Below are 16,237 nucleotides of genomic sequence, written 5' to 3'. Positions count from 1 at the left end.
ATAATTTAGCATTTTTTGCCATTTATGTTAATTCATCGTTAGTCCGTCAGTTAATTCAGTGAAATGCATACGCTTGATTCCGTTAGTGCTAACGAAAATCTGACAAAGATGGCTAAAAGTGTTGAAACTTTGAAACATGAGGGTCCAAATATAATTTTATGCAAACATAAGGGACCAAATACGGAATTTCTGCAAAATTAAAGGACTAGAACTGTATTTTTCCCTTTCTTGAAACAGTCAGAGAATTTTGAGTTAACTGCAAATTGAATCTACAACTTATTTACAGAAAATCCCACAAAATAATAATAATAATTAAAAAATCTTTCACCTTATCTATTCATTTCCCTCCATTGTTTACCCACTAAAACACAGTAGGGAAAAAAGAAGCAGCAGCAGTGTGTGTGAGAGAAATGAGTTCCTCAATTTTCAGCCCTTTGTCAGCTCCATCTCACACAATCTTGAAATCGAATCAAAACCCTCTTCTGAATTTAGATTCCTTTATTCCAAAACGAGTTTCATGTACCAGAAGAAGAACCCTTTTCAATACTACAAGGGCTTCTCTTTCTATCACCAAAGAAACAGTCTTGAAGGAATTTCATCAAAGAAGAGCCCTCAAAGTTAATATTCAGTTATAAAGATTTGATTTTTATTGCATTTTTTATTTATTTATATATATTTTTGACATTTTGTGTTTCTTGCAGATCATTTCTGGTTTGCAGAATTTGAACAGAGATAATGTAGCTGCTGTTGTTTCTGCTGCAGATAAGGTTTGTCTTTTTTTTTTTTTTTTTTAATTATTATTATTTGTAATAGTATTTTTCTTGATGTCAATTGTATGACATGTTTTGCACAATAAAAATGTTTACTTGATGGCTTTATAATGTTTAATATAGTCTATCCAATATGGATAATTTAACTGATAGTGTGAGATAAGTTTCTTGCAGCTTAATTCTTGAATGTTGAATTTGGGATTATTATAAGATTTAGAGGCCATTAGTTTTATGATACATAAATTTTGGATTAGACCCGTTAATATGTTCATCGAGCCTCGATAGATTTCTTTTTTAGCCGGTAGAAATATATTTTCTTTCGATATAGACTCGACGTTTCTGGTCCAAGAATTCTAAAGATCAATCTGTTTTGCATGTTTTATAGTATCATTATTCATTAATCATTTATTTCGGTGACTGTGTCTAATTAATGTTTATGCTCGTTTTGTCAGGGAGGGGCAACTCATGTCGATATCGCCTGTGACCCGGAATTAGTGAAACTTGCTATTAGCTTGACTAAACTTCCGGTAAGCACCGACTATTTGGTGAAATAATTGACCACTCGTTGAAAATGCATTTTTGATAAATATTCTTCCCAAATTCCACACTCTGTGTAAAATATAGGGACTTATTTTAATTATTTAGAATCGACGTTTTGATGCAACATTCCAAATTCCATGCTCGTGTAAAATATAGGAACTTGTTTTAATTATTTAGAATCGACGTATTTGATGCAACATTCGACATTTAATAATGGACAACTAATAAAATCGACGCTCTCGTTATAACCACTCTGCAGATTTTTCTAAATTCAATTGATCTTCGATTAAAACCATGGCTTTAGTTTAGTTGCCTAATCGAAGATAAAATTGCCGGTTTAACTATATTTATATCATGCTATCTTTAATTTGCAGGTTTGTGTTTCTTCGGTAGATCCATCGGCATTTCCAGCTGCCGTTGAAGCAGGAGCCTCAATGGTTGGATTCTCGACTTGCTTCGATTTTCTAAATTTATTAATTTAAATGATGTCATTTTAGTTATATTAAGCATTTAAGCTTTACTTTTCTTTTTGTCAGGTTGAGATTGGAAACTATGATTCATTTTATGAAATGGGCTTGACTTTCACGCCCGAGCAGGTATCTGCTTTCTTGTTCTGTAAAAATCCCGTCTTTTCGATTTTCTCGTTTGCAGAAAAAAAAAAGATTGTCGAATTTCAACAAAGTGTAGTTCATCTCCACTACTGATTAAATGGAAATTTTGCTGATTAACTTATTGCGGTTTCGACACTGTACAAGAATAACCAGCTTCTCGAAACGGACGAGTCTTATATTTTAAATGATATATTTTTTTTTTTAAATTTGATTATGCAGATTCTTGGTTTAACGAAGGAGACGAGGAGAATTCTTCCACACATTGCACTATCAGTCACCGTACCTCACACACTACCCCTTCCGGACCAGGTTTTCATCTTCTTTTTCCAATCGAATATTCATTAACATAATTTCTAATTTCATTTACGACCATTTTTCACTTCAACCAAAAAAAAAAATGCTCGTTTATCCTGCCAACACAGATCAAGCTGGCAGAGCAATTGGAACAAGAAGGAGTTGATATCATCCAAACCGAGGGTGGAAAATGTTCTTCTCCTTCAAAGGCTGGTATTCTCGGTTTAATCGAAAAGGTAACACATTTATTTTACATGCTCAATTAATCGAAAAAATAGCACGATTTTTATTGGGAAATTTAATAACAATTACAAACAAACATTAATAATATTGTCGATAAATTTCAGGCAAGCCCGACACTTGCAGCAGCGTATTCGATTTCACGTGCAGTTCAAATCCCGGTCATGTGTTCATCTGGACTAAGCTCTGTTACTGCACCAATGGCTATTACGGCCGGAGCTTGTGGCGTGGTATTAATTATTTTCATTTCAAACTAAAATATATACTAAAGTTAATTATGTATTTTGCAAATTTACTTATTTTTTTGTTTAATTGTGCGATTCAAGGGTGTGGGGTCCGCAGTCAACAAGCTCAACGACATCGTGGCTATGATCGCGGAGGTCAAAAGTATATCGGAGTCGTTGACTTTATCGAACAACGGAGCAAATGTGGTTCGTGAGAGCAATTTGAGACTATAATTCCGAAAAACTTCAAATAAATAAATTAATTATAATAAAAAAAATAAAAAATTAGTGAGATAAGATAAGATAAGAATTAATGTTATGGTAATGGTGTTTTATTTCAGAACTTGATGTTGTCATCAAATGCAAAATATCTACTATCTATGTACTTAAAATTAATTATTTGTAATATTTGGTTATATTAGTGTGTGACATTTCAATTAAGTTGTTCACATTATTGCTATAGAGTTGCCATAATTTACTTATATGGGTGCCAGCCACTATACTACTAAAGCCTCCATATTTGAAACATAAAAACAATAATTGGGCAAATTAGCTAGGGGCCCCTGAGGTTAGTCTAAATTACGAAAATTTCCCTCGTTTTTGGATAATTATAATCACCCCTCAATTATATATTGTTTTACCCAAAAAACCTTCATTCAGTAGTTGATGGGTGGTTGTTATTACCCAAACATGACGATTTTTTTGTAATTTGAACATACTTTAGGGGTAGACGTAATTTCCTCTTAATAGTAAGTTAGATATGTTTTTGTACCCTTGAAATAAGGGAAATAGAAATTAATTGGGTTGTAATGAGAAAGCTGCATAGGTTTGGTTTGAATTATTGAATATATATGATTTATTCATTTCATTATTCTTTCAATTATCCAACTGCATATGGTGAAAATTGGTTGAGTTAGATACCCACATTATTACCTATAATTTAGTTTAGGGCACAATGTAGTGAAGATGATATTAGTTTCTTGTTTCAATTTAGGTGTAATTTAGTTCAAATCACACACACACACACACACATATATAAACCATAAATCATTTTTAGAATCTCTAAATGACAAATCATGTGATATACAGCTAAACATTTATAAATTAATGCAGGCGGGAGTAGAAAATTCTATTAATTTAGCTAAATATTAAATTATCGAGTTAATAATTCAGCACAGTCTCACCCAGCCAGAACCGAGAAAAAAATATTATTTAAGTAAGATTATTACTAATAATAAGTTTCTTCATTGTTTTGGGAGGAAAATTTTGTTGAGTTGGAGAGAGAAAAATCGAATTATCTATTTCAGATTTAATTATAAAAAATAATTATTTGAAAAAAAATATATAATTTTTTAATTTATAAACAAAAATAATTATTTGAAAAAAATATATAATTTTTTAATTTATAAACAAAGAAATAACATGCATATAAGAAAGAACACACACAGTCACACTCTCCCCTAAACACAATCCCGAGTCATCTCAGCACAACCACATCGTTGTCATCGAAAACTCCGATTCACCACCACCAGCCACCATGCAAGCTCTGAACCCCACCACCTTCCGCCCCTCTCCCCTCGAGCCCCTCCGCAAGCCACAAATCTCCACCGGGAACAATGCCAAAACCCCCGCTAAGAGGCTCCCCTTCAAGGTCTCCGCATCCACCGTCACGGCGGCGCCGCCCAAGCGCGAGACGGACCCGAAGAAACGCGTCGTGATCACCGGCATGGGCCTGGTCTCGGTTTTCGGAAACGATGTGGACGCCTACTACGAGAAGCTGCTGAGTGGTGTGAGCGGCATCACCCCCATTGACAGATTCGATGTGTCCAAGTTCCCCACGCGCTTCGGTGGGCAGATTCGGGGGTTCAAATCTGAGGGTTACATTGATGGCAAAAATGACCGGAGATTGGATGATTGCTTGAGGTACTGCATTGTTGCCGGCAAAAAAGCGATCGAGGATGCAGATCTCGGCGGCGACAAGCTTAATACGGTACAATGGATGTTTTTTTGAGCTTAATTGAGTTAATTATTGGAGATTGAATGATAGTTTTTTCGATTGTTTTTGTTGGATAGCTTGATTCGTTCTTCAATTCGTTTTTTCAATTATGGGTTTATATGTAATGAGGATATTGTTTCAGTAGTAAGTAGCTTATGTTGATCGGAATACTGATAGAGAGAAGGGATTTATGATTATTTTAATACTTGTGTGATTATAATAAGCTGTATTTGAATTGGCCAATTGGGCACTGTTTGATTTAATTGAACTCCTCTCTTAAAACCATATTTTACTTGGTGGTCTTGACATAGTTTCAAATGGGGCAAATTTCATCATGTTCTTGATTTCTAGAATGTAATTTATTGTAAAGTTTTTATCGATGAATAGCACCCGTTTCCTCTTTAGTTATGTGTCGAACTTTTGTGTTATCTGATTTTAGTTATGGAAATGGCTGCACTAATATGTCATCTGATTTTAGTTATGTGTCGAACTTTTGATAGCCAATATGTGTCCTCTTTTTCTTGATTTTTGAAGGTTTACGCAATGCCGCTAATTATCTGGTTTGTCATTATTTCAGATTGACAAGACCCGAGCTGGTGTTCTGGTCGGTACAGGAATGGGCGGTCTAACGGTTTTCTCCGACGGTGTTCAGGCTCTAATAGAGAAAGGCCACAGGAAAATAACTCCGTTTTTCATACCTTATGCTATAACAAACATGGGGTCCGCGTTGCTTGCGATTGATCTCGGATTAATGGGCCCCAATTATTCGATTTCAACTGCTTGTGCTACCTCTAACTATTGCTTCTACGCTGCGGCTAATCACATCCGTAGAGGTGAAGCTGATCTGATGGTTGCCGGTGGAACTGAAGCCGCCATTATTCCGATTGGTTTGGGTGGTTTTGTTGCATGCCGAGCTTTGTCTCAAAGAAACGACGACCCACAAACTGCTTCTAGGCCATGGGACAAAGAGAGAGATGGTTTTGTTATGGGTGAAGGTGCTGGAGTCTTGGTAAGTGTGCCATTGTAGTTGCTTCTTAGTTCAACCGTTTTATTTTTTGTTCTTGAAATTCTCTTTCAAAGGTTAGCTGTATGCTTAAAACTTATTGGCTGTTGTATATTGATTATTAAATTTTTGGGATGGTATTTAAAATGTGAAATTGTGCCGTACTCCACAAAAGAAGATGGTCAATTTCAGCCATAAATTTAAGAACTCGTTTTCGATTATACTCTAATCACCTATCTTAAATTGGTATTTTCTTGAACATTCTTAACAGGTGATGGAAAGTTTGGAACATGCAATGAAGCGAGGGGCACCGATAATTGCAGAGTATTTGGGAGGTGCTATAAATTGCGATGCTTATCATATGACAGATCCGAGAGCTGATGGGCTTGGTGTTTCTTCGTGTATCCATGCTGCACTTGAAGATGCTGGTGTTTCGCCCGAGGAGGTATTGCTTGTTAATTAATTAGTTTTATACCGAATTTTATATTGATTTCTTGGGTTGGCCTTGGTAAATAACACGAGTTCAAGTGATAAATCTCTTGGTAGATTGGAGTGAGAATCATGCTACCTAATTGCGTAATTTTAAGTCTAGTATGCAGTGTGTCTGTTTTTTTTGGTCAATGAAGCAGCAAATATGAGGATAACCAAAAATTTAAAATCGGAAATTGATTTTTGAAACATTGTAACTTTTATAGTTAACGCCACTTCTGCAATGGTGCCGAATGAGTAATCGGTGAATTATACAATTGTAGTAATTCTTTCAAACAGTAGTAACAAATCCATACATATTCATTTTCAGGTGAACTACATAAACGCCCATGCAACTTCCACCATCGTAGGTGATTTAGCAGAGCTAAATGCTATTAAGAAGGTATTCAAGAACCCGAAAGAGATCAAAATAAACGCAACTAAGGTAAGTACTCCTACTCTCTCTCTCTCTCTCTCTCTCTCTCTCTCTCTCTCTCTCTCTCTCTCTCTCTCTCTCTCACACACACACACACACACACACACACAAACACACGTCTGCGTCTGACTTTCTATCTTCTTGCAGTCAATGATAGGACACTGTCTTGGAGCTGCTGGTGGTTTAGAAGCCATTGCAACGGTGAAAGCAATCACAACAGGCTGGCTTCATCCTACCATTAATCAATTCGTGAGTTCAAATTACAAAATAAATTCTGATGGCTTTATTCTGTTCGAGCAATATGAATGTAGTCTGATTGTGTATATTATACTTTGACTAGCTTTGCTGCGAATGATTAAAATTCAAAATCGTATTATTCTTAATAATGCAGAATCCAGAGCCCTCTGTGGAGTTTGACACTGTTGCAAACAAAAAACAGCAGCATGAAATCAACGTTGGTACGAGCTTCTACTCTCTTGGGATATTATGAAAATCAATTTCAAATAATTTTTTTTTTCATTTTTTAATTAATGTTGCACCTCATATATACATGTATTTAAAAATAAAATTCAGGCATCTCTAATTCCTTTGGATTTGGCGGTCACAACTCTGTTGTCGCGTTTTCTGCATTCAAGCCTTGATCATGTTCGAAACGAGTGGTTTATAGCAAGAGCAATCTTGTTAATTAGAGTGCTTAAAGAAGCAGATCTTTATTAGTGTTTTTTTTTCTTTTTTCTTTTTTTAAATATCACTGACTTAAGCATTTCCGGTATTGCGTTAAGTTGTTTAGAGTGTTAAATTTTGAGTAAGCTTTTAGTACATTTTATTCGAACTACTGCTGCTTGTTTAGGCGTGCGCGAAAGCGTACGTTTTTGCTTCATTCTTGCTCGCAGCAGTTTTACTAGTATTCGAGTCTGTAGTTTCGGCTTCATACCCGTTTATTGTTTTTCTTTTTCTTTTTTTGGCTTATAATTTGTTGTTGGTTGTTTCAAAAAATAGGTTCGTACTTTCACTTTCTGTAAAATAAAGTTGTTTTTACTTATATTTCTCCTAAACTTAGTTTTATTTTTATTTATCAGTCATTAGTATCACAAAAACAATAATATCTATTATTTTTCTTTATTTCTAAATATTTGAATTTAATTAGTTGAACAAGTCGAAATAGTTGTAAAGCCTAACATCATATATATATATATATATATATATATATATATATATATATATATATATATATATATATATATGTATGTATGACATAATAATTATCTTTGAAGCATCAATTTCACATGATACACCTAATAATAAAAATCCAGAATCTACAAAACAGCTTTAATAATAAAAAAATGGACCAACAATTATTGGGTTAATTGTTTTGGAATAAATAAAGTACAGATTCAGCCCAATAGTGATATTGAATTAGGGCCCAGCCCAAAATACTATTTTCGTTCATTTTACCCGCCAAAATGCGGCACCTCTCTCTTTCTTTCCCGCCAACTCTTCAATCCCCACACTCCCCAAAATCAAAAGAAACCTCAGCAAAATACAGCGAATTTGACTGCACGCACTTCTCTCTCTCTACACAGAAATCAGTTGCGATTGAGAGAGCAGATACGAACGCTAGCCATGGATTTGAGCGAGGATGTCAGGACAGCGCACAAGCGGACGTTTCTCAAATTCTTCGAACAAACTGTAAGTCTCTAAAATGCCCCAATTACTGTATCTATAATCGATCTGCTGTGTTCGTTTACTTTTATGGTGAAGATCGTTGCAAATTGTTCAATTTCAGGAGTATAACATTGACCTAAAAACAACACTTGACTTGATGTTTACCCAAAACCGCCGCCGTTGTATAATTAATCTTGCTCATTTCTACCACCACAGAGAAGGCACCGATTTGGCTCGCAGGTACTTTACTATCTACAAATTATGATTTCTGGAAAATAAATCAGATAATGATGATTTTTTGGGGTATTTTTTTTTTTTTGTTGAAATTGCAGGATTTTGCATACTCCAAGCGAGTATCTGCAGCCGCTCTGTGATGCAGTGACGGAGATGGTGCGGAGTATGAACGCCAAGTATCTCAAGGAAGGAGAGCAGATTTTGGTTGGGCTTGAGGGCCCGTTTGTTTCGCGAAGGGTGACGCCAAGAGAACTTCTGTCTGGGTTTATTGGTTCCATGGTCTGCGTCGAGGGCATCATCACCAAATGTAATTTCCCTTCTGCCTCTCCAAAATATTTATGCTTCTCGACAAATTTTTTATTTGTGCTATATTCATAAATGGAATCGTTGATGGAATAGTGCTTTTGTTTGAAGGGGAAGTTGGGTATACTGGATTATTAGTGTAGGTGTTAAGAGTCGTTTTTCCTTCCAAGTTAAGGATATTGAAATTTGCTCCATTAAGATTTGAAATAGGGATTTCGCCATCCAAGTCCACATTTGAATTTGGTTCTAATGTAACTGGAAAAGATATGAAAATTACGAGGATTTTAGTAATATATATGCATAGTAGTATGGTTGGTATGGCTGTATGCGTGAGAGAGACCTCAACAAGGTGAATTACCTACGATTAATTATTTTCTTCTTTATATGTCTGTCAAATAAATGTAGTTTCAAGTTATTAAGTGATTGTGAAGTAAAATATTGGTTTGCTTGGGAATACCATTCTCATTCTATATCAAAATAGCATTCAAATATGAGTTATGTTAAGTGATGGAGTAGCTCAAAATATACGTGCTTCTATAGATCCTTAGTTTATCATTACAATAAGATAATTTATTCTGCATCTAGGTTCGCTTGTTAGGCCAAAGGTTGTCAAGAGCGTCCACTTCTGCCCTGTTACTGAAAAATTCACCGTGCGTGAATACAGAGACATTACATCCAATATTGGCTTGCCAACTGGTTCAGTGTATCCAACACGTGTAAGATTTCTGTCATTTTCTCTTCATCTTTTTTTAACAACATTGTCCGGAAGGGGTTTTGACGAGGTTTAGTTTGTTTCAGGATGACAATGGCAACTTACTGGTAACCGAGTATGGACTATGTGTTTACAAGGACCATCAGACACTATCAATGCAAGAAGTACCAGAAAACTCAGCTCCTGGTCAACTTCCTAGGACAGTGGATGTCATTGTAGAAGATGATTTGGTCGATTCTTGCAAGCCTGGAGACCGTGTGGCAATTGTCGGGACATACAAAGCCTTACCCGGAAGCAGTAAAGGCAGTGTGAATGGAGTGTTCAGGTTATTACGTGAATAGCAAAACAGTCATCAGTAATCTCTTTCACCTATGTATTCGCTTGTGTTTCTAAACCTCTCCGTTTTGCTAATGTTTAGGACTGTCCTTATAGCCAACAATGTCTCTCTTCTCAACAAAATGTCACAGAACTTACAGTATTCAAGCGACGACATGAAAAATATTAGAAAGGTTTCTGAAAGAGATGATGCATTTGATCTACTTGCTAATTCTCTTGCACCGTCTATATATGGCCATCTATGGATAAAGAAAGCAGTCATTTTATTGATGCTTGGAGGAAATGAAAAGAACTTGAAGAACGGTACTCACTTGAGGGGGTAAGTAAACTCTCTCTTGTTTTTTTGCCTACAATAGACTGCAGTTTGGCCTATACTCAAAACTTTGTCCTAACTTGTTTGTTACTTTATAATTTATAGTGATATAAACATGATGATGGTTGGTGATCCTTCTGTTGCCAAGTCTCAGTTATTGAGAGCCATCATGAATATTGCTCCTCTAGCCATATCAACCACTGGTCGAGGTTCTTCTGGTGTTGGATTGACAGCTGCAGTTACATCTGATCAAGAAACTGGTATTATTCTTTTTATTTATTTATTTGGGTTTGGTTTAGCATGGTTTTGTGATACTTACTAATAGACTTGGATTTGTGAACTCAGGCGAGCGAAGACTAGAAGCTGGTGCCATGGTCCTTGCTGATAGAGGAATTGTCTGTATCGATGAGTTTGACAAAATGAACGATCAAGATCGCGTGGCTATACATGAAGTGATGGAGCAGCAGACTGTAACAATCGCCAAAGCTGGTATTCACGCGTCTTTGAATGCTCGGTGCAGTGTGGTAGCCGCTGCAAATCCAATATATGGAACTGTAAGTATCTTAGAACAGTTGCAAAATTTTAAGACATGCTGAATTGTCTTTTTTCTATCTACATTATTAATAAATACCATATGTTGATTATCTCAGTATGACCGTTCAATAACTCCGACTAAGAATATCGGGCTCCCAGACTCTCTGCTTTCTCGTTTTGATTTGCTATTTATCGTTTTGGATCAAATGGATCCTGGGATTGATCGTCAGATTTCAGAACATGTCTTAAGAATGCATCGGTACCGATCAGTGGTTGATGGAGGTACGCAAAATCTGTACCAGTAATAAATTTAGGTACATATAGAGATAAAACATAAATGTCATAAGTCACTGTGATTTTTATGCCAGGCACAAGATTAGATGACAGTTTAAGACAGGAGGGGGATGACAATTCAGAAAATGGTTCTTCTGTTTTTGTCAAATACAACCGAATGCTGCACGGAAAAAGATCTGACAAGGGCCGTAAACGTGATACTCTCACTATCAATTTTCTTAAGAAATACATTCATTATGCGAAAAACAGGATCCAGCCTGAGCTGACTGATGAGGTAATGCCCTGTTCTTTTACTGTCATGATCTTTTAGTAGCGAGATTTCGGTATCCAATCTATTACATATTCTGATTTTTTCCTCGGCAAATAATTTCTCCAGGCATCTGAACACATAGCAACTGCATATGCAGAGCTTAGGAATGCAGGTTCAAATGTTAAGGTTTGTAGTTCACTCCTCTAAGATGACTTATACATTTGGAAGTAAAAGGCTGTAATAATAATATAAACTTTGCTATTGTGGAATGTTTTAGACTGGAGGGACACTTCCAATTACTGCTAGAACCCTGGAAACAATAATCCGTCTGTCAACTGCCCATGCGAAACTGAGGTTGCGAAGACAGGTACTTGTCACGATTCCCTGGTTTAGATATATAGTTCTTAACTATCGTTAAGTTTACTGGCAACTATGGTTCAGAATTTTTTATTACACTTGTGAAGCTAATCTGGTGCTTGTATTTAATGTCTGTTCTTGAACAGGTACTGAGATCGGATGTTGAATCTGCTCTTCAAGTCCTAAATTTTGCCATATATCATCAAGAACTGAATGAAATGGAGGAGCGAGAGGAAGACAGGCTGAGAGAAATGGAGAGAGAAACTGAAGCTGGTAATAACGATGGAACTCGTAATAGAGGTGGGAAAAATGCAACGAATAACGGTGATTCTACTGCTACAGCAGAGTAAGTACATTATTTTTATGGGGCTTATTATCTAATTAATGATGAAATACCAAACCATTGACAATTTCTTCCTTCTTTATAAAGTGATACAGAAGCAATGGATGTAGATGAAACTCCAGCAAGTGGAGCCAACATATCAGCAGAAGAGAGGTTTGTATTGTACATAAAATCAGATGAATCTCGAGCAATTTTATTTTCAATATCTGAAAATTATGATCTAACGTCGATTCTTTCTATCGTGTGTGTTCAGATTGGAAACATTCAGTGCTGCGCTCGGGAAGTACAGACATGCACAACATGTGGATCAAATGTCGATTTCTGATATTGAGGGGGTTGTTAACTCTGGGGCAGCTGCCCCTTACTCTGCTACAGAGATCATGTCCCTTTTGGAGGTAATTTATTCATTTAAAAAAAAAAATTAAATTTTGTTCGATCATTTTTTCTAATGTTCGTATTGCAAATTAAATTTATATTGCAGATAATGCATGATAAAGGAAGCTTGATGATATCTAAGGAGACCAATGTAGTTTACTTCATGTGAGAACAGTTTAATTCGATCGTCAGCCATTAGAGATATCGAGAGTTTCCCAATACTAGTAAACGAAAAAAACGAAATTGTTGGTTTCAATTTATTCAATCCATTGTAATTTGTATCAAATTCAAATACATGTTCTTGACTTGTTCACGAGTGTGTATTTATAGACATGTACTAAGTATGTTACATTTTAGTTGACTGTATTGAGAAAATGTTGTGCACTTTTGCATAATTATTAATTTGAGAAATATTCGTTGTTATGTAAGAGTATCCATGAATCAGCCAATAAGAATATCTAACAAAAAATGGGACAATTATAGTTTTCACTCTTCAAGTTTTTACTAATTACACTTTTCACCCTACAAGTTTTCACTAATTACACTTTTTGCCCTTCATGTTCGAAAAAATACATTTGGTCCCTCATGTTTAAATAATTTAACACCTTTGATCATTTACGTTAACTAAACGTTAGTCCATCACTTAAGGGCCTAAGGCAGTGATGGGTTGATTCCGTTAGTTTTAACGGAAATTTGATTGAAGTAACTAAAAGTGTTGAATGAAAACGAGGGATCAAATGTGTGTTTTATGAACTTAGGGGTCGAATGTAAAATTAGTGTAAATTTGAGGGATGAAAACTGTATTTTTCCCAAAAAAAAATTAAATATTTTACTCCCATTCGACTTAAGATTAAGCCAGTAAAAATATTATTATTTTATTAAAATGATTGGCCAGGAAAATTCGATTTTTTTGGGGGAAAAAGGAAGACAATAAGACCGGTGTCTCTCCATTTGAAGTTACAATTTAAAGATCACCATAAACCCTAACCCCCAAAATCGAGAAACAGTGGCAAAAAAAAAAATGGAAAAAGACCCATTTGCTTCAACAATTGAATCCTGCCGGCCAACATCTTCGCAGGAGGTGATATTAACCACATGCCCTCTGCTCCGGTTGGAGATTATTGATCCCTACTGGGTCGAGTTATCGTCGCCGTCGTCCGAGGAGGCTTCTTCTCATCCCGCCGGAACGGCCGTGTTTACACATGCGGCTTCATCTCACAACCAAGCTTTAGAAGAAGATATGGTGTTCCACACACCACCGGAGCACCACCACAACTCCCACCTCTCATCGTCGGAGGAGGATCCATGTGCTGAACGCGTGAGGGTACCAAAAAAGGTTGGGGTTAGGGTTTCGGAAGGGGAATTGAATGATGACGCCGAGTCAGAGCAAATTAGGGTTCCGACTGAGGGATTTGACGGTGAAAAGTTTCTGAATGTGTTCGAGGTTGTTTGTGATGGAGATGAAGATGTTGACTTTTTGGCGACCGCTAAGAGTCGTGGTCTGACTTTTCCGCCGCCACGATGGTGGCCGCCTCCCGAGGGTGGTGCTCGGTGATATTTTTTGAGAATGCACCACTATTTGTCCAACATTTTGTAGGAAATATAAATATTAGTTTTTGCGGATAGGAAACTGGTATAGTTTTGTTGTTTCCATCTGGTTCTAATAGTGTCTTTTTGCTATGCTGCTATGCTAGTGTTGTAAATTAGTTGGTAAAAAGCTAGAAAGCTTCGATTTTTATTTCTCTAATTGGTTTGTGATTTTTGACGAAAGGGACAAAAAATTGTCTATGTGGCATAGTCGAAAGTAATTCTAGCAAGTTTTGTTGTCTTGCATGGATATGAGTATTTGCAACTACCATTGTTGATGTTCGTTCCTCCGAGCTTTAATAATTCCGGCCCGTAGGTCATCATAGCATGGCAATATGATTAGCTTGCTTACGCAGCAAGAACCGTGAGGCACTTTGGCTTTCCCGCACCGGCACCGGTTAAGTGTGAATCGACGGCAGCTTTACGAGGGTACTCGTTAGAAACAGATTGCAGTTGTCCTCGTTGAGCAGAGCTAGCTACCCGTGAGAAGATCCCACCAAACGAGTGTCGTCGCCGGCTGGAATAGTTCAGCAATGAATGAATTTATCGATCATCAACATGATCCAGATCTTTTGTTTTCAAAATTAACGAAACTTGATCTTGATTTTGGGAAAATAGATATTGATGGATAAAAATACCCTCAAGTACTAATTACTTACTAATTATGTAAAGGTGTTTGAAATTAGTAGTAAATAATTAGTAGTAAATAATCTTATTTATTTAAATTCAAAAGATAATATATGTTTTAGAATAATAATCTTAATGGTGGAAAATATTTAAAACTAAGAATTGTAGGGCTGTACCCAAAGGGTAGCCCTTCCAGAAATTCTCGAGGGCTTAGGTGTAAACCAAAGCCCAAGAGGGGGTTTGGAAATAGTTTTCAACCAGCAATAGACGCGCCTCGGTTAGAACCTCATTAGCTGCGTCATTGCCCCAAGCGCAAAGATACTATTTCCCATGCCCCAGCCCCTTATTATATACTACTTTCAATTGCTTTAGGTTTACTTTTTCTTCCGATGTGGGATAAATACAACATCATTTATTATATCAAACTCTACTCAAATGTATTTCTCAGTGTGATTATGTGAGTTTTTCTTCTTGGAAAAAAAATAAAATCAGTTTTATCAACAAGAAGTGCCTTTTGAATTGGTGTAAATTATGTCGAAATTTTCACAAGAGGCTGAAACTGCATTACAAATGTAATACACACATCTTACATGTAATTATATCCCATTTATATGAACAATTGTCGAAAAGCTATTCAGAATCATACACCGATATGAAATGGTGCTTTCTTGGTTTTTATTCAGATGTATAAGTTCATAACTTGGACTCTCATTTTGGAGAAACGAGAAACACGGAAACAAAAATGGATGAAAGAAAGGTTCATTACAGAGTAAATTATTGTTTTAAGCAAACGTAGACATCCTGTTGGAATTTTATTTAATAAAATAAAATTATTTTTGAATGAAAATAAAAAAAAATATTTTTAGGCACCTATTTGATCAAATAGGTGACAATGAAGCGGTGTGGCCACACCTCTTCACTTGTTTAATTTCCTAAGGGTTGTGTTCATTAATCACAACCATTGGAAACTTATAAATATAAATTCCACATGTTTGATTTAATAACAACATAAAAATCAATTCAATTCCATAATTTTGCTCTATGGAAGTCTTCCTTCTTTAGCCCGGAAATATTCTTCGTAGAATATTTTCTTCCGTATTCGATTCGAGAGTTTGAGACACAAAGTAACGTTCGTTGTACTCGGGATTTTGAGTGCTCATATGCCGAGTTAGCCGTTGTATCTTGGGAGACACTTGCCAAATAACCGTAAGCACCGTAGCGGGGCAATATTGTCTTAAGGAAAGAGTTTTCTCGCCTCGGCTAATCTTTTCGTATTTCGACTAATTTATTTGATCATTTTACTAAATCACTACCCGTTTTATGTATCGGGAACAACAATCTTAAGACAATATTTTTGTGATTTAGTAAATTGTGTTTTCTGCACACGTTGGTAAACGAGATGGAGAAGAAGATAGTCTGCCAAAAATCAATAAGTTACAAAATACAATTGGAGAAAGTTCATTTTCGGACAGAACATGAAGTCCACATTCCTGCCCATTTTCGAAGGTGTTAAAGTCCGAATATGGCAAATTAACATTTCACAGAAGTTGTAGATAATCAAGTTATCTTTCCAGTACATGTTAAATCGTCACAATCGGAGATTGTACGAAGAAGTTATGATGAAAACACGAAAGGATGGCAGAACTACCGATACACCTTTTCATGAAAAATACAACCGTTCGTGACCAATGCAACTTGTCGCATATTAACGCCTCACCAATGTCC

At 36.1% G+C, this 16,237-nt stretch overlaps 3 protein-coding genes and 1 non-coding gene across 4 annotated transcripts; 3 read left to right on the top strand and 1 right to left on the bottom strand.

Annotated features, from left to right (window-relative positions):
• The first annotated feature begins 260 nt into the window (after positions 1-260).
• LOC105951378 (uncharacterized protein ycf23) lies at positions 261-3,116 on the top strand. The gene is made up of 9 exons (XM_012974799.2): positions 261-617; positions 702-767; positions 1,223-1,297; positions 1,685-1,747; positions 1,847-1,906; positions 2,141-2,230; positions 2,344-2,451; positions 2,563-2,685; positions 2,782-3,116. Exons 1-9 carry the CDS (start codon positions 411-413, stop codon positions 2,911-2,913), a joined length of 924 nt encoding a protein of 307 aa, XP_012830253.2. The 5' UTR covers positions 261-410; the 3' UTR covers positions 2,914-3,116.
• A 974-nt stretch (positions 3,117-4,090) lies between these two features.
• Positions 4,091-7,637, top strand: KASI (3-ketoacyl-acyl carrier protein synthase I). The gene is made up of 7 exons (XM_012974798.2): positions 4,091-4,669; positions 5,253-5,684; positions 5,950-6,123; positions 6,478-6,591; positions 6,730-6,831; positions 6,974-7,040; positions 7,156-7,637. The coding sequence occupies exons 1-7, from the start codon at positions 4,217-4,219 to the stop codon at positions 7,221-7,223; spliced, it is 1,410 nt and encodes a 469-aa protein (XP_012830252.2). The 5' UTR covers positions 4,091-4,216; the 3' UTR covers positions 7,224-7,637.
• Positions 7,638-8,073: 436 nt separating this feature from the next.
• Positions 8,074-12,706, top strand: MCM3 (Minichromosome maintenance (MCM2/3/5) family protein). The gene is made up of 16 exons (XM_012974796.2): positions 8,074-8,271; positions 8,369-8,487; positions 8,580-8,788; positions 9,370-9,500; positions 9,583-9,821; positions 9,915-10,151; positions 10,251-10,405; positions 10,491-10,699; positions 10,796-10,961; positions 11,048-11,247; positions 11,350-11,409; positions 11,501-11,590; positions 11,727-11,926; positions 12,011-12,076; positions 12,177-12,318; positions 12,405-12,706. The coding sequence occupies exons 1-16, from the start codon at positions 8,206-8,208 to the stop codon at positions 12,465-12,467; spliced, it is 2,352 nt and encodes a 783-aa protein (XP_012830250.2). The 5' UTR covers positions 8,074-8,205; the 3' UTR covers positions 12,468-12,706.
• Positions 12,707-14,680: 1,974 nt separating this feature from the next.
• LOC148768636 (U4 spliceosomal RNA) lies at positions 14,681-14,832 on the bottom strand. The gene has a single exon (XR_016033336.1). It is a non-coding gene; the product is annotated as a U4 spliceosomal RNA (small nuclear RNA).
• Positions 14,833-16,237: the final 1,405 nt, after the last annotated feature.

This window comes from Erythranthe guttata, chromosome 8 (genome assembly GCF_056151865.1).
Source record: "Erythranthe guttata isolate IM_541 chromosome 8, IM_541, whole genome shotgun sequence".
Taxonomy (NCBI): domain Eukaryota; kingdom Viridiplantae; phylum Streptophyta; class Magnoliopsida; order Lamiales; family Phrymaceae; genus Erythranthe; species Erythranthe guttata.
Note: the sequence above shows the minus strand (reverse complement) of the source record. Positions and strands in the feature narration are given on the sequence as shown.